Source organism: Monodon monoceros, unplaced genomic scaffold (genome assembly GCF_005190385.1).
Source record: "Monodon monoceros isolate NGI ecotype Baffin Bay Population unplaced genomic scaffold, NGI_Narwhal_1 Super_Scaffold_19, whole genome shotgun sequence".
NCBI classification, from domain to species: Eukaryota; Metazoa; Chordata; class Mammalia; order Artiodactyla; family Monodontidae; genus Monodon; species Monodon monoceros.
In genome coordinates this window covers 29536664-29561193 of record NW_021703775.1, presented here as the reverse complement: position 1 = coordinate 29561193, position 24530 = coordinate 29536664, and the positions used below count along the sequence as shown (strand labels likewise).

The 24530-nt window shown below is 42.5% G+C and overlaps 1 protein-coding gene and 1 long non-coding RNA gene across 8 annotated transcripts in view; one reads left to right on the top strand and one right to left on the bottom strand.

Annotated features, from left to right (window-relative positions):
- LOC114900691 overlaps positions 1–24530 on the bottom strand; it is a 78040-nt gene that overhangs the window by 38923 nt on the left and 14587 nt on the right. For all 7 annotated transcript variants that reach the window (XR_003794919.1, XR_003794915.1, XR_003794920.1 and 4 more), the window contains 3 exons: positions 17735–17795; positions 14164–14345; positions 3281–3387 (listed from right to left, as the gene is read on the bottom strand). This is a non-coding gene — a long non-coding RNA (uncharacterized LOC114900691). The remainder of the gene's footprint in view (positions 1–3280; positions 3388–14163; positions 14346–17734; positions 17796–24530) is intronic.
- On the top strand, positions 20206–20752 carry LOC114900689 (histone H3.3-like). Its single transcript, XM_029232038.1, has one exon. The coding sequence runs from the start codon at positions 20342–20344 to the stop codon at positions 20750–20752; it is 411 nt and encodes a 136-aa protein (XP_029087871.1). The 5' UTR covers positions 20206–20341.

Sequence of the window (24530 nt, the reverse complement as noted above, 5' to 3'; positions counted from 1 at the left end):
GTTTTTGAAATACATACTGAGGGCTAAAATTACGAGGAACATCATAATCTTCCTATTGCTTAGGCCTCTAAAGTTCTTTTCTGTTTTTTTTTATAAATTTAGTTATTTATTATTTATTTTTGGCTGCATTGGGTCTTCGTTGCTGTGCGCAGGCTTTCTCTAGTTGTGGCGAGCAGGGGATACTCTTGGTTGTGGTGCGTGGGCTTCTTGTTCCGGTGGCTTCTCTTGTTGTGGAGCATAGGCTCTAGGCGCGCGGGCTTCAGTAGTTGTGACACGTGGGCTCAGTAGCTGTGGCTCGCAGGCTCTAGAGCGCAGGCTCAGTAGCTGTGGTGCACGGGCTTAGCTGCTCCGCGGCATGTGGGATCTTCCCGGATCAGGGCGCGAACCTGTGTCCCCCGCATTGGCGGGTGGACTCTTAACCACTGTGCCACCAGGGAAGCCCCGAGGCCTCTAAAGTTCTTAATCTGGTCCTTGACTTCAGCATGAAGCAAGAAAAACCAGGATTCCAAAGCTTCATGGTCAATATTCATTTTTTCATTCAATAAACATTTCTTCAGGGGCCAATAAGTGCCAAGTCTTTACTCAGTCCTGGGATACAGCAGCAAACAAAACAGATATGGTTCCTGAGTTCCCAGAGCTACAGTTTAGTGAGAGGAGTTGAGAATAAGATCAGGATCCAAAGCAAAGGGTCTATATTAGAAAACAGGCAAGATTCTGTAGCCAGCAATGGGATGCAGAGGGAGGAAACCTCTTCTGGGATGCCAGCAGAAGAGACCACGGCTGACAAGGTGCTGTTCAGGGAGATGAGCTGGGTCAAATAATACCCTTATCCTCCCATTCTTTTTGGCAAGGGAGAGAGCCACTGCTGTGGGTTGAGTTAATCGAGAACAAGTGACCAGGGCCCTCGCAGCCAATGCTACCATGAAGCTGTTCCTTCTCTGCTCACAGCCATGAACTGTGACATGTGCCATGTGAGCTATGTGTGAGATCCTGAAATCTCCAAAGGAAAACAAGACTTGAGCTGTCTACTGACAGGAATTCTAGGAAATATAGTGGGCCAGAAATGGGAAGCATAAAAACGGTCGCCAGAAGAAACTTGGTGACCCTCCCCTGAATTGTCACTGACACTTCTGACATTACGAGGGAATGAAAAAAAAACGCCTGATTTCACCTGGAGGGGTGGGGTCAGGAAGAGACCTGCTGAAATGATCGGGCTACAACCAGAAGCCTCCTGAGAGGCATTTCTGCTTTAGGGGGTAAAGTGGGCAAGGATGGGGAAATGCTGCAGCCTGCTGTGTTAGAGAAAGGAGCTATTTGAGCAGCTCAGCCTCAGCACTACCAGAAGTGGGAAGGCTGTGGTAAAGGTGAAGAGCTGATAAGAATAATAGCAAGAGCTTCAGAGTGAGTGCCCAGCCAGCAGAGCAGTGGCCTAAAGAGCTTTCCAAGTATTTGACCTCTCTGGGCCTCAGTTTCCTTATCTGAAAACAGAGATGATAATAATAGCATGCACTGGTTTCCTAGGGTTGCTGTAGCAAATACTACAAACTAGGTGGCTTTAAACAACAGAAATTTACTCTCTCACAGTTCTGGAAGCTAGAATTCCAAAATAAAGGTGTCAGCAGGGCTATGCTCCCTCTGAAAGTTCTAGGAAAGAACCCTTCCTTGCCTCTTCCAGCTTCTGGTGGTCGCCAGTAATCCCTGCCATTCTTTGTATATGGCAGCGTATCTCCTATCTCTGCCTCCATCTCTACATGGTCATCTTTCCTCTGTGAGTGACTCCCCCTTCTTATAAGAACACCAGGCATTGGATTAGGGCCCAATCAAGTTATGACTTCATCATAACTTGATTATATCTTACAAAGACCTCATTTCCAAATACGATCACACTCATAGATTCTAGGTGGATATGAATTTTTAGGGGGACACTATGCAACCCAGTACAGAGCACCTACCACATAAAGGTTTACATATATAAGATGCTTAGAACAGTTCCTGGTAGATAATATATGCCATGTATGAGTTAGCTACCTTGCTTCATTATCTCTGGCAGATAGTAGCTGCCATGAAATATGTGGATGCTCTGCTGTATAAGAATCATCCTCCCTCCATCTTGAGTCAGAGGCAAAAAACTGGGTGGGACTAGAGTTCCAAAAAGAGAAGATGAGGACGGAGCTAGAACACAATGGGTTTATTACCATTCAACACTCCCTCTACCAATACCCTATCAATACACCTAGGCTGGAGTGAGGAAGTATCTGCTACAGTCACATCATTTGTTTTTTGAACAACAGAGAACTTATCATTCCAAACTAACAACGGCCCCATCAAAGAAGTCCTCAAATTAGGACCCACTTAGGAGGAGCTTCCAGAGCCAGGAGAGAAGCTGCACCAGTGAGCCCAGCAGCCTCATCATTTAGAATCAACTGTGAGGTCTGATCCCAAACTGCTTTACACAGCATATTCATCCCATAGTTTAACAAATGAATGACTACTGACTGAGTCCAAATATTAAGTTCATTCTCTAAAATGGAGATTTGCTACTTGCTATAGCTAGGATAGCTTACTTTCAAATTGGGGGAGGGGAGAATAGATTCAAGGCTCCTGCTCTTGCTCCTTCAATAAAGGGGTTTGGGACATACTAAAAAGAAATAGAACCAGATCTCAACTGCTATCTTCATATCGAAATAAATTCCAGATGAATCAAAGATTTAAATTTAAAGATTTAAAAATACACACCCACGCAAAGTACTCAACAAGAATGGGTAACTATTTTTATAATTTTGAGGTAGGGAAGCATGCCTTTTCTAAACATTGAACTAGTAGCAAAAACTATAACGGAAAAGATTATCTTGACTACTTAAAAATGTCAAACTTGCAGATAGATAAAAAATTGTATAAACAAAGGTGAAAAACAAATGACAAACTGGGAACAATTCTGCACTGTATACAACCGTCAACACTTTAGCTCTTACAAATTATTAAGAAAATATTACTGGGAAAATGTGCAAAGGACATGACATGAATAAGTGATTCAAAAAATATATATATCTGTCCAAAATACATTTGAAAATATGTTTAATCTTTAATATTCAAAGAAATGTAAATTAAATCATATTTAATGATTAAATATGATGTAAATTAAATCATAACTGCCATGTCTCAGTTACTATTCAAAGCATTTTACTTGGATTAACTGATTTATTTCTCATGAAATAGGTGCTATCATTATCCCTACTTTACCAAAGATGAAACTGAGGTACAGAGAAGTTAAATGACGTACCCAAGGTCACATAGGAAGTGGCTGAGTCAGAATTCAGGTCCCATCAGGCTAGCTCCAGAGTCACATTCTCAACTACCATGTTATACAGTGACAAGACAATGTTTCACCTGTCAGATGAGGAACACAAAAAACACACAAGCCAGTGTTACTGATGATATGGAGAAACAGGCAATCTCATGCACTGTTAGTATAAGTTAACATTCTTAAGGGTAGTTTGGCTCCATGAATCAACATTCTAACTGTGCATATACCCTTTATCTCAGCCATTCCATTTCTTGAAACTTATCCTAAGGAGATACATAGACAAGTGTATAAAGATTATTTACCAAGGTATTTACTATAGAATATACATAATAACAAATATGTTACAAATAAAAACCCCAACAGGCACACCAAAAATCCAACAAATTCATTCATTCAACAAATATTTATTGAGCACCACCTAGGTACCAGGAACTGGTACTAAGCTCTAGTTACAGAGAAGCAGAGTAAAAAAAAAAAAAAAAAAAAATCCCTATTTTCATGGAGCCTACATTCTAATGAAGCGTGTTAGGCAATAAACAAATAAGAAAAATATGTAGTATGGCATGTGGGACTAAATGCTATAAAGAAAAGTAAAGGAGAGAAGGAAGATAGGAAAGGAAGGTTGTCACAACTTTAAGTAAGAGGGTCGGGGAAGGCATCATTGATTAGAGATGAGATAAACAGATTATACACTAAGAGAATAAAATGCATTATGGTATATCCACACATGGAAGTATAATTCAGCCATTAATTCTGTATTTACTGAAAAGATGTCTATAACACATAATCCAATGAAAAAGGATTCTCACTACACACAAAAAATAGGTAACTATGTGAGGTAATGGATGTGTTAACCACATTGTGGTAATCAGTTAACAATACATATATGTATCAAAGCATCACACTGTACACCTTAAACTTACACAATGTTCACATCAATTATATCTCAATGAAGCTGGGAAAAAAGGTGAAAAAAGATTACAAAACAGTATTAAAGAAAAAAAACAGGGCTTCCCTGGTGGCGCAGCAGTTAAGAATCTGCCTGCCAATGCAGGGGACACAGGTTCGAGCCTTGGTCCAGGAAGATCCCACATGCTGCGGAGCAACTAAGCCCGTGCACCACAACTACTGAGCCTGCACACCATAACTACTGAAGCCTGCACTCCTAGAGCCCGTGCTCTGCAACAAGAGGAGCCGCCGCAATGAGAAGCCCACGCACCACAACAAACAGCAGCCCCTGCTCGCTGCAACTAGAGAAAGCCTGCGCACAGCAACAAAGACCCAACGCAGCCAAAAATAAATAAAAATAAAATAAATAAATTTATTTTTAAAAAAACAGCATTAAGTTATGGGTCCACTGATTTGAAATTACATGTGTATACGTGCTTATGCTTTACATGGAAAAGAGAAACAACACAGAAAGAGACTGATGATACCAAGCAAGGGTCCAGGCTGAGTGCCAGATAAGTGGTACAGGCAGCATGTGTTTGTTCTCCTACCTGCTCACTCATCCCCCTCTCCACATCTACACTTTGTTCCAGAAAGGATTTAACGACAGCAAATCTACATACACCGCAAGTTCTTTAACTCTTCCCATCCTCCCTCACCCTTTTCCCTGCTCTTCCCAGAAGGCAGGACAGTGACAGGGTGAAAGGGATAAAAGCTTAAGATCATGATAAGCTGAGTAGACATAAGATGGATGGAGGGACACCCCCACAGATCTGGATGGGATTCCTCTTATTGCAGCACATGGGAAACATCCTGGGAGGCATAATTCCTCCATGCAGATCTGTAAGATCTGAAGCAAGGCTATCTGATTTAGATTCCCTATTATATCTCCTACTAAACCCCAAATGCCTTACAGGGCAGCCAGGAGCAAGACTGACTCATTCACAGGGAGGTGACAAGCTACAGCAGGCCAGAACACTACCCCTGGTACATGAGTGCCTACATCTTCCTTTGAGCAGAAAATGACACAGAGATGAGCCCTTTTTGCCCCTTACCTTATCCCTTCCTCCATGCCTGCACCCAACAAGCTGTCCTTGGCTATACCATGACTACCCTAGAGATTCAGATTTCCCCACTAAGATTCTCAGGCTAGGTCCCTACCAAGAAAGTTGCCCAAAGTGACCAGCCATGCTAGTGTACACTGAAGCATTTTCAGCTGCGATGCAGTTTCGAGTATATCCCTAGATCCAGATATATTTGCTCTCAAATATGTGGGAGCAGAATACACTTCTTGCTTGAGCATAAAGCCACACACAAGAAATTGGCAACTTCATAAAGGTGGAATCCATGTTGCTATTCCCTATTTCTTTAGCCTGAGGGTAGCAGTGGAGGCAGACAAATAGAGGTAGGGGACCTAGGGAAAGATTTGACTATTTCAAAATATTTCTCAAACACTCTCTCACCTCTTGGATACCTACTATATGCCAGGCCTCGTGTTAAGTGCTTTCATATACTTACACCAAAATTGACAAATTACTTTTATCAAACATTCCTATTATGTGCTACTGAATTTAAGACACCTAAGGCACATACAGGTCCAGCTGCCCTGCTGACAGCTGAATACCCAAGCTTGAAATTAGGTAGAGGGTAGAAATCTAAGACTTCCCTTGAGGCTACAACACAGAAGTCTCACTGCATACTATCAGGCCACAGCCTCAAGGCCCCATTCCAGCTTCTGCTTTCTCTCCTGGGCTTTCAGCAAGGAACATCACACACAAACACACACACACACACAAATCCTCCAATGCCCTTAGTCTGCAAGTGAAAGAAATTCTTCACTAGGGAAGAGTACAAGGTGAATCAGAGAAAAACCAAAGCAATCATCTCTTCGGCAGAGAAGTCTCTTTCTCTCTTTATCCATTTCTCTCTTGTCTTTCTTGAATATGTAGTTATTGAGCAACTTCTATTATGCTTATCACTATAGGATATAATCATAAGACATGCCTCCTGCCCTCAAGAATTTACTCTGTTTAGGAAGACAAAATCAACGCACAGGAAACATGTTATTGAAAAGGGGGACTCCAATGTATATGTAAAACTGAAACAGACTCACAGATACAGAAGACAAACTAGTGATTACCAAAGAGAAGAGGGACAAATTAGGGATTACAGATACAAACTACCATGTATAAAATAGATAAGCAACAAGGATATATTGCATAGCACAGGGAATTATAGCCATTATCTTACAATGGCTATCTTACAACGGAGTATAATCTGCAAAAATCACTGAATCACTTTGCTATACACCTGAAACTAATATAATATTGTAAATCAACTATACTTCAATAAAGGTGGAGGGGCTCTAAGATTTCTAGTGCAAGAGTGGTGCTAGTAACACAAATGGAGGGATAAATGATGTTAGACACACGGTACACATAGGTATCTTCAATTTCAACACAATCTCCTCTTTTTTTGTTCTATTCTTAGTAGAAATATGTTTCACTTCAAGAAAAATCTCAAATACAAAAATTCAATACATAAAGTTGGCAATCGTTCACTAGAAAAAAACGATCTCTTTGCTGTCAAGTTTAGGGAGATACCATTTAACCTGCCCCCAACCCATGTTCCTGTTGCCCCATATATACACAACGTTTACATTCAACTTTTCAGGTTCACAGGGTAAAGCAAAGTACTTCTTAAAATAGATTATAAAAGGCAATATATTGACAGATGAACAGATATAAACAAAATGTGGTACAAACAAAAAATGAAATATTATTTAGCCTAAAAGAGGAGGAAGTCCTATCCCATGGTACAACATACAAGAACCTCAAGGACTTTCTGCTAAGTGAAATAAGCTAGACACAAGAAGACAAATAGTATATGATTCTACTTATATGAGGTATCTAAAACAGTCAAATTCCTAGAAACAGAAAGTAGAAGAGTGGTTCAGGGGCAAAGGGGAAGGAAAAATGAGGAATTGCTGTTTAATGAGTATAAGAGTTTCAGCTGTCCAAGATGAAAAAGTTCTGGTGATCTGTTGGACAACAATATGAATATACTTAACACTACTGGACTGTGAACTTAAAAATGGTTAAGACAGTAAATTTTATGTGTTTTTTATCACAATTTTTTAAAAAGGCAATGCACACATGGGTTAAAAAAAATTTCAGCAACACAAAAAGATATCAAAAAAAAAAAAACAAAAACAAACCTCCAGGGGTAGTCTGGGTATAACAAGTATATAGAGTCCTCCCCTTTTTTCATTCAAATACTAATACTAGCATGCCACAAACTCTATTTTGCTTGCTTTAGTTTTCTCTTAACAATAGATCTTAGAGATTGTTCCATATCACTGTGTGAGTGTGTGTGTGTGAGGGTGGGTGTACCTGTCTCATTCTTTTTAACTGCTGTATTAATACGGTGCTATCCACCATAATTTACTCAACTAGTCCCTTATCAATATAGTAAGATGTATTTTTAAGCAAAATGTGTTAAAGGCTTTGCACACTGATTTTGCACATTTTTCCCCCTCAACAAAAATGTTTAGATTTCACTCTTCATAATACCTCCAAGCAACTATAAATGATGACTGACATTTGCTTTAGTTTGAATTTAATAGTGTTTCGCCTTGGCTCATTTCTACTAGGTTGTATGTTGATTTGTCATTGTTACAAGGAGTCACCAACAGTGTGATCAAGGGAGCACATGAAATACACACCATCCTCTGAATATTATGGTCACCCTTTACTCCATCATCCTTATAAATGGTTTGTCAATAGTACAGCCGTCCTCCTTTATCCATGTGGGATACGTTCCAAATCCTGGAACCATGGATAGTACTGAAACCTATATATACTGGTTTTTCCTATAGCATACACAGCATGGGTATGCTGAACAAAGGATGATTCACGTCCTGGATGGGAAGGAGCAGGATGGCACAAGATTTCATCACACTGCTCAGAACAGTGTACAATTTAAAACTTATGAATTGTTTATTCCTGGAATTTTCCATTTAATATTTTCAGACCTCAAGTAATTGAAACTGTGGAAAGCAAAACCTCAGATAAGGAGGAACTACTGTCTACCCTTTACTGTGTTTAACTCTGAGAAAATTAAAAATACACACACACACACACACACACACACACACACACACACACTTTCATTATTTAAGAAATTTTTTTTAAAAAACACCTCTTTCGGGCTTCCCTGGTGGCGCAGTGGTTGAGAGCCCGCCTGCCGATGCAGGGGACACGGGTTCGTGCCCCGGTCCGGGAAGATCCCACATGCCGCGGAGCGGCTGGGCCCGTGAGCCATGGCCGCTGAGCCTGCGCGTCCGGAGCCTGTGCTCCTCAACGGGAGAGGCCACGGCAGTGACAGGCCCACGTACCGCAAAAAAATAATAAAAAACAAATAGAAAACACCTCTCTCACGCAATGTCTCTGGGTCTGCTACTTGGTCCCTTCTAGAGAAAGCACAGCGAAATAGAGTGAGTGAGGGCTGCACAGACCACCTGAGTCAGGGCTTGGATCCCGTTTCTGCCATTTCCAAGTTAATCCATCTCCCAGAGCCTCTGGCTTGTCATCTGTAAACCAAGGGCAATACCATCTATCTCTTGCATAGGGAAGATCGCCACACAGGGTGAAAAGTCCATTCAAGAGGACCAAAGTGCTATCTCTATTGAACTAGCACTGCCTGGGGAAGTCAAAGAATTGCTTAGAGAAGTGGTAAAGGACAAGAAGGAATCTGACCAGTCATTGAGAGAAAGGGTGCTCTGGCAGAGGTAACACATGCACAAAGGGTGAGAGTTCTGCAGAGCCACAAAGCACCAACACACTTACTGACAAGAAGGTGAAAGGCAATTTAGTCAACAAATCCTTATCGAGTACCTCTATGTACTCACTAGGCACTGAAGACAAAACTGTGAGCAAGAAGGCCCCTGCCCTCATGGAGCTTATAATCTAGTAAGAGGGAAAGATAAACCAGTAAAAAGCATTAAGTGGTCTAACGGAAACAAACAGATGCTAAGATAATAACATGGTGTTGCTTTGTATGGAGAGGCCAGAAAATACCTCCAAAACAAGATAATGCTCAACTGAAACTTAAAGGCAAGTGATAATTAATGAAGTGAAGAGCAGGGTAGAGAGTATTCTAGGCCAAATCCATGAAGCTAGAGAACTGAAAGAACTGCAAGCAGGTGAGGGTGCATGCAGGAGACAAGGAGGAAAGGGGCTTGAAATGAGACTTAAAATACAGGCAGGGGCCAGATCTTGCTAGGCCTTGTAGGCCACAATTTGGGTCAAATTGTGCAAGACTGTTTATTCCAACCTGAGACATTTGGACTTGATTGTACAGGTAACAGGAATACAAGAGAGGATGTGAAAAGGAGAGAGACAAGGCTGGGTTGTTTTACAGAAGGATAGTGGAAGTTGTTTAGAGGACAGCTGCTATAGGGAGTGACGACAGCTTGGAGACCAAAAAACAGCCTACTTTAGGGCAAGGTCACTGTGTACAGAAAAAGAGGCATCCCAGAGGCAAATCTGAAGTGCAATTGGCAGCCTTCAAAGACTGTGTTCTAGCCTGCTTTCTGAGTCCAAAGTCAAAGTCCGCAGTATACTCCAGAAGTCCTGACCTGCCAGGGGGAATCATTAAGGCCCTCTACCTCATCTGGGATCTTTGCCTTCTATGGCAATGAGAAGATGAGGTGTCAGTACACAGGGACAGTTATCCACTGTCCTCACTGGAAGACAGGTGACAGATTAAGGTTCCTGCGACCTTAGGATCCAAGTAAAGGGTTCAAAACCCTTTCCTTGGGGCTTCCCTGGTGGTGCAGTGGTTAAGAATCTGCCTGCTGGGCTTCCCTGGTGGCGCAGTGGTTGAGAGTCCACCTGCCGATGCAGGGGACATGGGTTCGTGCCCCGGTCCGGGAAGATCCTACATGCCGCGGAGTGGCTGGGCCCGTGAGCCATAGCCGCTGAGCCTGCGCGTCTGGAGCCTGTGCTCTGCAACGGGAGAGGCCACAACAGTGAGAGGCCCGCATACCGCAAAAACAAAACAAAACAAAACAAAAAAAAGAATCTACCTGCCAATGCAGGAGACACGGGTTCGAGCCCTGGTCCAGGAAGATCCCACATGCCGCGGAGCCACGAAGCCCCTGTGACACGACCACTGAGCCCATGTGCCACAACTACTGAAGCCCGTGAGCCTAGAGCCCGTGCTCCGCAACAAGAGAAGCCACCACAATAAGCATGTGCACTGCAACGAAGAGTAGCCCCCACTCGCCACAACTAGAGAAAGCCCGTGCACATCAACGAAGACCCAACGCAGCCAAAAATAAATAAATTATTAAAAAACAAACAAACCCTTTCCTTCCCCTCTAGGGGAGCAGGGGGCCAACACAGTCCTGTAAGTCAGAGTTTCTTCAAATATGGTCTGCAGATGATGACTGGTGTGAGAGTCACCTGGAGGCCAATCAAAACGCAGGTTCCCCGTTACCACCCATACCTACTCAGTCAGGAGAGCAGGAGTAAAGACCAGGAATCTGAATTTTAAATAAGTAGCCAGCCTCTCAATACTTGCCCCCATGGGTAATTCTGATGTATTAAAGCTTCAAAACCATAGCTCCAGGAATAGGGCTAATGGAGGAAGGCCCTCACTTAAGGGTGAATGGCAACGTCGAAATTAGGGGACTACATAGAACCAAGAGTCAAGCTGGGCATGAAATAAACTAGAAAAAGGAGTCCGAAGGGATTATGAAATTTGAAGGCCCCCAAAGCAGAAAATAGAAGGCAGGACATCAGAGCATGGGGATTAGAGAGCAGAGGAATCAAAGGCAGGGAGCACTCCTGGGGAAATCACTAACAATGGCCATGATCTCCGGCTGCCTTAGGTTGGTTTCCCCAGCGGAGCACTAGGAAGGGAGTGCAGATGCTTCACCTCACACAGGCCAGGTTACCGGGCCTTAGACTGCCCAGTATGTGCACGCAATCACTCCATCCAACCATCAAAAAGAGAATGACACTCCTCCTCAGTAAGTACTGTTTCTATCCCAATGATTCCCCTTCAGCGTCCACCATGATGCCAGCTACTGGTCAGTCTGTAGAAGAGCGCCAGGCTAAGTAGAAAAACATACAGAACACCTCTAAGGGGTAATGACCGGCCCTACTCACCAAGATTCTCTGCTTGGCACATCAGAGACCCCTAATGCTGCCATAAACTCTAGGACAATTCCAGGTCAGAAACTTCAGATCCTACCATCCATGCATACCCAGCCAGTCTTCTACTACTCCTTACTATGCCTCACCAAGAGAGTCCCAACCTATATTCTGCACTCCCATGTCCCTCCCCAAAATTCAGAGAGAAATTCCACAAATTCAGGTTAGGCAGGGAGTCCTGAACTTCTGAGGCTAGCTCCCATGCCTAGTTTGGTGGGAGGAGGTAACCTGAAGGAGTGCCTACCCTACCTGAAGGGAATATCCTCAGCCTACCTGAAGGGAGCACCAAGACTGCTACAGGCCTCTGTACAGGAGACTTTTTAAAAATATGAGCAAGTTGAACCTAATATATTTAAAAGGAGGGAAGGGAGGCTCTTCAGAGCAGGAATTAAATTGGGTTATTGGGGGAGGTAAGTAAGGTAGGATTTCTGGGGATTTGACTTTAAATAGCACATAAAATACAAAGCAATACAAAATTTAGCTCAAACCCTTATATGTCAACTACCTGATTGTTCCTATAATCCAAAAGCTGGTTCCACACTAAAGAAATAAGACTGCTGACAGATGATTTTAGTAATCCCAAAGATTATTTATGGCCTTAAAATCCTGAACTGCTTGTCTGTCCCTTCTTACACTCCACCCACTATCCTGGTTCTCTAGGTTTTTGACCTAATGATTTAGCTTCCTGTTTCATCTTTCCCTCACCTTATCCCTAAGGTCTTTTGCTTCCTTCCTTGCTTAGGACTGCACTCCACTCAGTTATTCTGCCATCAGCCACTTGGAACAAATAATCTGCCTATCCAGATCCTCAACCTTGATCCTAGGCACTCATGCCCCCTTCATGGCCAAGTCCCCTGCCAGGCTTACCCTTACTCTATGAAGATGTCCCGGAGAGAGACAAGCATGTTAGATGGTTCATCCCAAGTATGTTAGTTGGTTCATCCAGGCAAACACTGGAATCATCAAAGGTGGAATAAGGAGAATGACAATGAGCCAGGTCAAATGTCTAGACCTCCCCCTGACATTCTAAGGCACACCTTCTTAGCCCTCAGGTGATATCCCTAGTATTCCATCCCTCCTGCCCACCACCTCCACCTCAAGGGATCCTTCTATCCCACAGCAGCTAGGGCTAAGAATACACGGTGAGCAACACATAGGCCTTTGTCTGATAGAACTTACAGTTTAATGAAGGAGAAAGACAATGAAATAATCCCAACATGTATGATAGTTAAAGGCAATGCACGCGGAGCTGTAAGCTTAAGAAGGCTAATCAGGTGAAGTTACAGCTAAGATGAAACTTGAAGGATCAACAGGAGGTACCCAAGCAGTGGCAGAGCATTTAAGGAAGCATGTTCTAGGCAGAAGAAACAGAGTATGTAAAGGCCCTGCAGCAAGAAAGCATATCTGAAGAGATGAGATGAGCTGGGGAGGTCAAGGTAGAGAGAATACCAGCACAGATGATGCTGGAGAGACCAAGAAGGGTCTCATAAGATATGAAGCTGTTTTATCATTCACTTAACAAGTATTCACTGAGTGCTTACAATATGCCAGGCATTGTCCTATGTTTTATTTATAACAGTAAATGAAACAGACAATATCCCTGTTCTCAGAGAATTCCCGTTCTAATTGGAGGAGACTATAAACAAGTATGTGACTAAACTAGAAAAATATCACTTATTGATAAGTGCTATGCAAAGAACTAAAATAGGTGATATGCTAGAAAGTATGTATATGGGTGGTTACTTTATAATCATTAGGTGGTCAGGGGAAAGCCTCTCTGAGGAGGTGACATTTAAAAGTAGGTATCTAAATAAACAGGAACCAGCCATTCAAAGACCAAGGGAAAAAGCATTCTAAGCGGGGTTAACAATACACACATACAAAAGCCCAATGGTAAGATCACTGAAGCTTTTTTAAGCAGAGGAGTTAGATCATGATCATTCTTGCATTTTATAAAGATCACTCTGGCTACAATGTAGAGAACAGAATGGAGGTAGGGGAGAATAAGATTAAGACTGGAGACAGAGATGAGAGTGGATTATGTAGACTAACGCGAAGAAGCGGAGGAAGGGGACAGTAACAAGGATGATGATAATAGCTAATACTCACATAGCACATACTAGCTGCCGAGCCATCGTTCTAAGCATTTTTTATATATTAATTCATTTAAACCTCACAAATACTGTATCTTATAAGTTAGGAAACTAAGGTAGAGGATAGTGGCAATGAAGAAGAAAGCAACTGGGGACTTCCCTGGTGGCACGGAATCCGCCTGCCAATGCAGGGGACATGGTTCGAGCCCTAGTCCGGGAAGATCCCACATGCTGCGGGGCAACTAAGCCCATGCACCACAACTACTGAGCCTGTGCTCTAGAACCCGAGAGCCATAACTACTGAGCCCACGTGCCACAACTACTGAAGCCTGCGCTCCGCAACAAGAGAAGCCCGCACACTGCAAGAAAGAGTAGCCCCCAGTTGCCACAACTAGAGGAAGACCCAACACAGCCAAAAATAAATAAATAAATTTATAAAAAGAAGAAGAAGAAGAAAAAAGCAACTGGATCCAAGAAATATTGGGGAGGACAAATCCTATGATAGGCTGGTTGTCGGCTGTGGGAAGGGAAGGGGTAGGACTTAGAATGACTACTAGGCCTTGGGCCCAGCAACTGCATGGGTGGTGGTGCTATTTACCACGTGACAGGACACTGGAGGAAGAGCAAGAGGGGAAGAGCAGAAGGCTGCATTTTGCTGAGTCTTCAAAACATCCCAGTGGAGCTGTCCACGTGAACAGTTGGATATTCTGGTCTGGAGAGAGATTTGGTCATCATCCACGTATAGATGGTAACTGAAGCTGTCACAGAAGTTGAGATCACCTACGGGGAGCAGGAAGAAAGAAAGAAAAAAAAGCCTAGGAACAGACTGCTGATATTTAAAACACAAGAAGTTGAATAAACAAATAAATTTTTTAAATACATAAGGAAAATTAAAAAAAATTTTTAACACAAAAAGAATCATTAACAACAACAAAAAACTGGAAATACCTTAATGTCCCTCAATAGGAAAACAGATAAATAAAATACAGTATATCTAGTCTATGAAATATTATACAGTAGCCAAAAAGAATGAGAAGTATCTTTATGTACCAACATGGAATACTGTCAAGGCACATTACTGAATCAAAGAAAGAAATATAAAAATGATACATAAAATGTGACCCCATTTGTGTAAATAAATAAAACACGGCAATAGCATTTTAAATATTTTCTGGGACTTCCCTGGTGGTCCAGTGGTAAGACTCCACGCTTTCACTGCAGGGGGCACAGGTTCAACCCCTGGTCGGGGAAGTTCCACATGCCGTATGGTGTGGCCAAAATTTAAAAAAAAAATTTCTGGGTTCATACGTATGTATGCAAACACACACAGAGTGTGGGAGGTACACTCTAAACCACTAACAGGTTGCCTCTGGAAATACAGAAATAATTGAAACAGAGGAGCGGGGAGCAGGAGTATTCAAAGTATCTACAATGTTCTGAAATTAACAGTTTTCAGTATGTTCGTATTTTAATTCACAACAGAAAAATGTGTTCCAAAACTGGAAATTCATAATACTTGTGTAAACCATGGAAGATTAAATATGATGTTATTTTGACAATGTTTTAAATTTTAGAGTCACATTTTATTCTGATCTGAATTTTTATCAAGATGCTAAAACTGGTTTGTTTGAAACTAGTTTGTCATACATACTGTGCATAATCACAGTATTTATTTTCTGGGACTATTGTGAATGTGTAGACTTATGTTTATTGCTACGGGAACAATTATTTATAAAATAATATTAAATCCAGTATTAGCTGCCTATTTCAGACACTTAATACTTGCAGAGACCCATGTTACACTTACTACACTGAAGGTTTTGGTTGTTTGCTTTTTTTTTAAATTTATTTGGCTGTGTTGGGTCTTGGTTGCTGCGCACGGGCTTTCTCTAGTTGTGGCAAGTGGGGGCTACTCTTCGTTGTGGTGCGTGGGCTTCTCATTGCGGTGGCTTCTCTTGCTGCGGAGCACGGGCTCTAGGTGCACAGGCTTCAGTAGTTGTGGCGCACGGGCTCAGTAGTTGTGACTCGCGGGCTCTAGAGCAAAGGTTCCGCAGCTGTGGCACACGGGCTTAGTTATTCCACGGCATGTGGGATCTTCCTGGACCAGGGATCAAACCTGTGTCCCCTGTATTGGCAGGCGGATTCTTAACCACTGCACCACCAGGGAAGTCCCAAGGGTGAGTCTTTAAAAAAAAAAACTTCAGGACTTCCCTGGTGGCACAGTGGTTAAGACTCCACCTGCTGGGCCTCCCTGGTGGCGCAGTGGTTGAGAGTCCGCCTGCAGATGCAGGGGACATGGATTCGTGCCCCAGTCCGGGAAGATCCCACATGCCATGGAGCGGCTGGGCCCGTGAGCCATGGCTGCTGAGCCTGCGTGTCCAGAGCCTGTGCTCCGCAACGGGAGAGGCCACAACAGTGAGAGGCCCGTGTACTGCAAAAAAAAAAAAAAAAAAAAAAAAAGGCTCCACCTGCCAATGCAGGGGACACGGGTCGAGCCCTGGTCTGGGAAGATCCCACATGCCGTGGAGCAACTAAGCCCGTGAGCCACAGCTACTGACTCTAGAGCCTATGAGCCACAACTACTGAGCCCCTGCGCCACAATTACTGAAGCCCGTGTGCCTAGAGCCTGTGCTGCACAACAAGAGAAGCCACCGCAATGAGAAGCCCGCACCTGCAACGAAGAGTAGCCCCCGCTTGCCACAACTAGAGAAAGCCCGCACGCAGCAACGAAGACCCAATGCAGCCAAAAATAAATAAATAAATAAGTTTATTTAAAAAAAAAAGAATCACCCTCACTGCTGAAAGTATATGGACTCTTAGGGTGCAGATATTAGTGTTCCAAAAAATATGTGATTATATTAAGGTAGTGGTAGCAGGAAGATAATCTTGATTCCATTGGGAATCTTAGGTTTTCTCATACATTGGGAAAATAGTTTTTCCTGTACTGCTGAAGTTTCTTTTTGGTAAACAGTACTTTGTAAAAGAGAAGCATGAAGGAGAAATTGAGGTGCGTACATTTCCTCAAATGACCAGCATTGTACAAGATACTGTGTATCTTGCAATGAACAGTGTGGAAGCTGTTCATTTTTCAATCTGAAGTAAAATACATTCAAGAACTTAAAAAAAAAATCTACAGTGTTTTGATTTTTTTAGATTACTATATTCTCTGTAAAATTAAAGATCAATTTTTCAAAAAATAATGGGAATTTCTGTACCTTCTACTCAGTTTTGCTGTGAACCTAAAACTGTTCTAAAAAATAACTCAATTTTGAAAAGTGGGAAAAGAGGGAGGCTACAAAGGACATCCTTTACTTCAGATAGTAAATTTTCTCTGTTCCTTCCATCCCCGACTGGCTTGATGTTTAGATCTTCTGGCTTGCCATCTGCCCGTGTCTGAGAAGTTAACACCAAGCCCCCTAATTCCATGCTCCATCCTGAATCCTTGGCCCCAGGCCAAGTTTGGCCACAGATCCCCTAGACTGGGCCAGAACCCCAGGAAGGGGGGTCAAATACCAAAGTCCTAAACAAATATGGGAGAATAAGTACAGATGCCAGCTTCAAGGACAGGGATCAGGTGGCCTTGCAGGCCAGCAGCAGTCTCAAAGGGGAAAAAGTATTTAAAGATCTGGAAGCAGCTCTGCAGTGCTGGGGGATGAGGCTGGGGGGCAGTCAGGCAAAACTGGGCGAAGTGGTACAGGCAAGTTGAAGAAACAGCCAGTTCCACTTATAAAGATTCCAAGTGAAGTGCCATAATATGGTGGAAACCACAGTTACAACAAAAGGAAGAGGGGAAGCTGCATTCTGTGAAGGGGTTGGGGGCATGGGGGGGGGTGTCTAGGGATTTCTAGCGGAATCACTCCACATCAAAGCAGCAATTCCAGGAGGCACAGTATAAAAGTTTAGAAACTTTCTGGAGCAGCAGAAAGAGGCCAGGGACTTGGCTTCTTCCTGAAAAGAAGGTTCTATAAAAGAGGAGAAAAGACACTGAAATAAAGCCTTTCCTTCTTCAGTAAACCAAAGGCAGAGAGATCATGGTAGATCTCTGGTGACCGTGCTCTTAACTTTCAACTTTCTGAGCCTGAAAGACAACATATTTGGTCTACATGTTTTCCTGGTTACCCAAAGAGATGACACTGCCTAGCTGAGGTCTTACCCAACAGCTGACTCACCATCAGCCTGTATCACAGCCTGCTGCGCCTCATGCCTCACACAGTCACATACTGGGCGGCTCTGGAAAGAAAACAATCTGGTGTGAGCTGTCAAAGTCCTCTCGGTACCTGACCTCACCCTCTGGGGTAGGTTTCATTTCAAAACTGAAAGGGACTGAAGGGCTAGGGAAACCAAAGATCAACAGAGCCAGGAACAGGTGGTTCCCAGCAGAAAAGGGTCCCAAGCTGGAACTCAGAACAGAAACCAGACCACTGATAAGACAGTTTATGGTATCTGTCTCCAAGCCTTCAGATGCCATTCACATATTTTCCAATATTTACAACAGGGCATGACCACACTTATCCAACTTCTGACAACTAAATATCTAATTCTCCAAATGTTCAATCAACTTCCTGGCTTTATTAAGTTTTACAGCTTTGGGGTATCTCCAATAACTGGGATACTGGGGGTGGGGGTGAACTTCTGAATTTTGCAGTCCTTCATATGGGCCGTATTTTAATCCTAACGAATTATATCATCTCCTCTTCCTTCTTCATTTCTTCATGACCCCTTGGAAAAATTCCTGTCTCCCTAAAAAATTTCTAATTAGTTTATAATGGCTCTCTCACTAGAGCAATATTCAATACAATGAAAGTGTACCTCATTAAAGGAGTCAGGTTATTTGCTTGAGGTTCATTTTAACTACCTGAGTGACCCTTAGGTAAGTCACTTAATCTTTCTGGGCTCAGTTTCCTCATCTATAAAGTAAGGAGGTTGGAAACAGACAGAAGGAAAGCAATAAAACTTCCCTGAACTGAGAAAAGACTTAAGTTTTTAAGTCTAAAAGGTTTATCAAGTGACAAGCAGAGTTTTGTTTTTTTTTAAATCGAACCTAAGCCTATCATGATGAAACACTAAGCATGAAGAAAAAATTTACAAACTTTCAAAGAGAAATGGTTATTACTTACAGAGGAAAGAGAAACCTATTGGCAGTGGACTTTTCATCTGTATTACTAGAAACTGGACAGTACAAGGCTGCATACTTTGTAGAGACTAGGACTACTATTCAAGAATCCTTGGGAATTCCCTGGCGGTGCAGTGGTTAGGACTCTGTGCTTTTACTGCCGAGGGCCCAGCTTCCCGCCCTGGTTGGGGAACTAAGATCCCACAAGCCGTGTGGCGCAGTCAAAAAGGAAAAAAAAGAAAAAATCCTAAACCCAGCCAAGATATCATTCATACATGAAGATATATACACACACACACACACACACACAAATAAATAAGTAAATAAATAAATGGACCATCCATGCCCCTTTGTCTAAGAAAATCACTCAAAGTATCCTAGTCAAATTAATATTTAAAACTGGAACAAAGCTGAGAAAGACAAAGTATACGCAAGACATGTTTCCCCTCCCCCTAAGAAAACCTTTTCATGAAATTGTACCAAGTGACTTCTGATGGCATTTCCACGTACAAACAGAAACTGTCCTATACACAACCCTCCCTGGCAGTCTGGGTTTGCGAGTTGTACATCACCTAGTGGCCTGATGAAGTAAATGCAGTTTCATCAAGTGCCCGGATAAACTTCCAGCCATTTTGTGATCTCTGACAGTGTGTACGGGGCAGCAGCCTGATGTCTTAGAGATTCTGAGTAGGGAACTGCAAACCCACCAGGCTCATATAGAACTGTATAGATTCAGCTCACTAACCATCCATTCTCCAAGGATGTGGGAAGGGTCCACACTTTGTGCTAACTAATCACAAGAAGTGAAGCATAATTTGTTGCAAGGCTGCACTTACAAATAGTGAGAGACAGAGAATGCTTTTGTGCAGACCAATCTGAACTGAAAGCCAAGTTTAGATGCTATGAGAAAACTGCAAATACTCCTTATAAACAGGAAGAACATCTCCAAACATTCACAAGATTGGATGTGGAAGATGGATTACATTTACCCTGTATGGTTCCAGGAGACAGGCCTATAACTGATGAGAAGATACCTCAATTAGATTTCAATTCAAAACAAGAAATAATTTTCTATTAGTGAGAGCTACTCAACAGTATAATGGGAGAAACCATAAACAAAATGAAAAGACAATCTACAGAATGGGAGAAAATATTTGCAAACAATACAATCAACAAGGGCTTAATTGCCAAAATACACAAACAGCTCATACAATTAGATAACAGAAAAACAAACAACCCAATCAAAAAATGGGCAGAAGACCTAAACAGACATTTCTCCAAAGATGACATACAGATGGCCAACAGGCACATGAAAAGATGCTCAACGTCGCTAATTATTTAGAGAAACGCAAATCAAAGCTGCGATGAAGTATCACCTCACACCAGCCAGAATGGCCATCACTAATAAGGTCTACAAATAACAAATGCTGGAGAGGGTATGAAGAAAAGGGAACCCTCCTACATTGTTGGTGGGGATGTGAATTGGTGCAGCCACTATGGAAGTCAGTAGGGAGGTTCCTTAAAAAACTAAAAATAGAGTTGCCATATGTTTCAGCAATCTCACTCCTGGGTATATATCCGGAGAAAACTCTAATTTGAAAAGATACAGGCAGCCAAGCTCCAGCTGAAGGAGAAGTGGGGTAAGTAAGGAGGTCTCTACAACATGGCTTGTACAAAGCGGGCTGCCTACAAATCGACCCGTGGTAAAGCACCAAGGAAGAAACTGGCTACAAAAGCCGCTTGCAAGAGTGTGCCCTCTACTGGAAGGCTGAAGAAACCTCAGCGTTACAGGCCTGGTACCGTGGCACTCAGTGAAATCAGACGTTGTCAGAAGTCTACTGAACTTCTGATTCACAAACTTCCCTTCCAGCATCTGGCACGGAAAATTGCTCAAGACTTCAAAACAGATCTGCGCTTCCAGAGTGCAGCTACTGGTGCTTTGCAGGAGGAACGTGAGATCTATCTGGCTGGGCTTTTTGAAGACACCAACCTGTGTGCTATCCATGCCAAACGTGTAACAATTATGCCAAGCGACATCCAGCTAGCATGCCGCATACGTGGAAAACACCCTTAAGAATTCACTCTGATGGGAAATACTTCATTCTTTAAAAAAAGAATTTCTCTTCTTCCTGTTATTGGTAGTTCTGAACATTAGATTTTTTTTCCCCATGGGGTCAAAAGGTACCTAAGTATATGATTGCAAGTGGAAAAATAGGGGGCAGAAATCAGGTATTGGCAATTTTTCCATTTTCATTTGTGTGTGAATTTTTAATATAAATGCGGGGACATAAAGCATTAATGCAAGTCAAAATGTTTCAGTAAACAAGTTTCAGCAGTTCAATTTTATAACAATTATATATAAACCTGTTAAATTTTTCTGGACAATGAAAAAAAAATACAGGCACCCCAAAGTTCATAGCAGCATTATTTACAGTAGCGAAGACATGGGAGCAACCTAAATGTCCATCCACAGATGAATAGATAAAGAAGATGTGGTACATATACACACAATGGAATATTACTCAGCTGTAAAAAAAAAAAAAGAAAAGAAATAATGCCATTTTTGGCAACATGGATGGACCTAGAGATTATCATACTAAGTGAAGTCAAAAAGAGAAAGACAAATACCACATGATATCACTTACACATGGAATCTAAAATATGATACCAATGAACTTATTTACAAAACAGAAAAAGACTCACAGATATAGAAAACAAATTCATGGTTACCAAAAGGGAAAGGTGGTGGAGGGGGATAAATAAGGAGTTTGGGATTAGCAGATACAAACTACTATATATAAAACAGAGGGGCTTCCCTGGTGGCGCAGTGGTTGAGAGTCCGCCTGCGATGCAGGGGACACGGGTTCGTGCCCCGGTCTGGGAGGATCCCACATGCCGCGGAGCGGCTGGGCCCGTGAGCCATGGCCGCTGAGCCTGCGTGTCCGGAGCCTGTGCTCCGCAACGGGAGAGGCCACAGCAGTGAGAGGTCCGCGTACCGCCAAAAAGGAAAAAAGAAAAAAAAAAAAAACAGATACACAGGGTACTTCCCTGGTGGTCCAGTGGTTGAGAATCTACCTTCCAATGCAGGGGACACGGGTTCGATCCCTGGTTGGGGAACTAATAATATTCCAGAGGCCGCGGGTTAACTAAGCCCGTGTGGTGCAACTACTGAGCCCGCGCACTCTGGAGCCCGTGCGCCACAACTAGAGAGAAGCTCGCATGCCACAATGAAAAGCCCACTCACCGCAACGAAAGCTCCTGCCACAACTTAAACCTGACGCAGCCAAATTTAAAAACAAACAAACAAACAGATAAACAACACGGTCCTACTGTATAGCACACGGAACTATACTCAGTATCCTGTAATAAACCATAATGGAAAAGAAAAAGGAAAACAACTATAATGGGATTCCTCAAGAAGTGATGAGCTTCCCAGCAATGGAAGTATTCAAAAATAATTTAAATCGGCTGTCCCCAACCTTTTTGGCACCAGGGACCAGTTTCATGGAAGACAATTTTTCCACGAAAGGAAGGTGGCAGGGGGATAGTTCAGGCGGTAATGCGAGCGATGGTGAGCAGCAGATGAAGGTTCGCTCGCTTGCTTGCCCGCTGCTCACCTCCTGCTGTGCAGCCTGGTTCCTAACAGGTCGCGGACTGGTACCAGTCCACAGCCTGGGGGTTGGGGACCCCTGATTTAAATGATCATCTGTCAGGGGACTATATAAAGCAATTCTGTAACTGAACGGAAGTCTGGAGACAAGGAGATTGATTGTATTACCTCAAAGGCCCTTTCCAATTCCAAGTGTCTGTCATTCTATTAAATAAAATGCAAACAAATAAACAAAACAAAAACCACTAATAAATAACTAAAGAGTTTTCCCTCTGCATTTTTTTTCAAGCTCTGACCAAGAAGCCAGTACAACTTAGTGGGTTTGATACCACTTTCCACTTAAGTAAATGTGGACAAATTACTTAACTCGATTTGCCTCACTCTTATTGTCTGTAAATTTAGAACAATAATAGTACCCATCTCATAAGATTACTATGAAGATTAAATAATATGATACTTTATAAAGTACTTAAAACAGTGCCTAACAAAGAAAGTGTATACAACTAGCAGGTAGCTGTGGTGAATGGGAGTGGGGGTGGAAAGTGAAACCTAAATGTGCTGCTTGTTTTAGTTATCTGTTCCCAACCTTCAACCAAAGCATTCCTGGCTGCTGCTGGCCAGAGGCTAGGTTCCCTTGGCAACCAGCCTCAAAAAAGAGCCCAGATCTACCTTCTTCAGGAAGGCAGCTCATTCTCTGCCCTGAAATCTATCATCTTCCTTTGCACAAAGCAGGCTCCCTAAAACCTCACAAATACCAATGCTCCAGATCAAGGAGCTGAGCAGGTATTATCCTCGTCACTTCATATGATCAATTACAGAATATCAGAGTTAGAAGGACCATCTCAGAGACCATGTAGAGCGACCCCTTTGTTTAATAAATGAGGACAACAGGCTGAGAAAAGTGAAGTCCTAGATGTGGCAAGTTGGTGGCAGGGTCAAGACAAGATCGCAGGCCTCCTCATTCCTAGCCCAGTAAAGTTTTCCAATTTTTCAGTAGGACTGGCCCTCCTAAGTCCCATGCTACTGACCCACACTACGTACTTTACACAGGTGAAAGAGAAATAGAAGCAGTAGAGTGCAGAGGTTAAGAGCACGGACTCTGGAGCCAGACTGCTTATTCAAATCCCAGCTCTACCACTTACAGTGACTTTAAGCAAGTTTCCTAACCTCTCTGTTTCTATAAAATAGGGATAAGAGTTACTACCTTATAGTTATTTTAAGGATATGATGAGATAATCCATGTAAAATGCATGGCACACAGAAAGTGCTCAATGTGTATACTGCTTCCTCTGTTTCTCATCATTACCAGTTGCATTAAGAAGAAACAATCATAATAACAAATGAGACCAGACAAGCCCCTACTTCTGGTCCAAAGAGCATTGGGAAGAACAAGCGTATTTGTTTAGCTCCATTTCCTGGTCCTGGCCAGGAACACCCAATCCCTAGCAGGGGAAGACTACAACTAACCCATCACTCATTCATTTCTTTGGATCTAGGAAAGAGTCAACTCAGAGAATAACCAAGTACATGCTATAGTGATAAGATATTTAAGATCACAAATAAAGATTAGGGAGGTCCAAACCCAAAATGCAATTCTTGTGGGTCCAGTCTCCTCCTCTTAACCCACGACGGGTAGTGTAAAGGTTAAGAACAAGAGCTCTGGAGTTTGACGGCCTGAAATGCAAATTCCTGTTCCATCACTTATTTGCTGTATCACTTAAGCAAATTACCTTACCTCTCTCTAAGCCTTTATTCCTCCATCTGTTAAAAGAGAATAACAGGTATTTTGATTATGATAACAGCTGACATCTGGTGAGCACTTTCTACTTTACATGGCTTACATTACTTAATCATCACAAACACCTTATGAGGCTGGTACCTTAGTGCCCCCATTTTACAGATGAGGAAAATGAGGCACAGTCTTCTTATTCAAGGCCACATGGCTAGTTACTGGCAAAGTTGAGATGTCAATACAGGAGGTCTGACCTCAGAGTCTATGCTCCCTCCTCCTACGCTGCTCTACTTCTCCATAGTACCAGCTTCATATGGTTATGTTGTTAAAATAAGCCAATCCATATAAGGTGCTTAGCGCAGGGCCTTGTTCATCAAGGTTCCCCATTACCATTATTACTGTTGTTGTCATTATCATCATCAATCCCTTTGAGACTCTCAAATACTACTACCTCCTGAGTTCTAATTTCACCTAAAGGGAAATGGTTGCTTTCCTACCTAGATACCAACC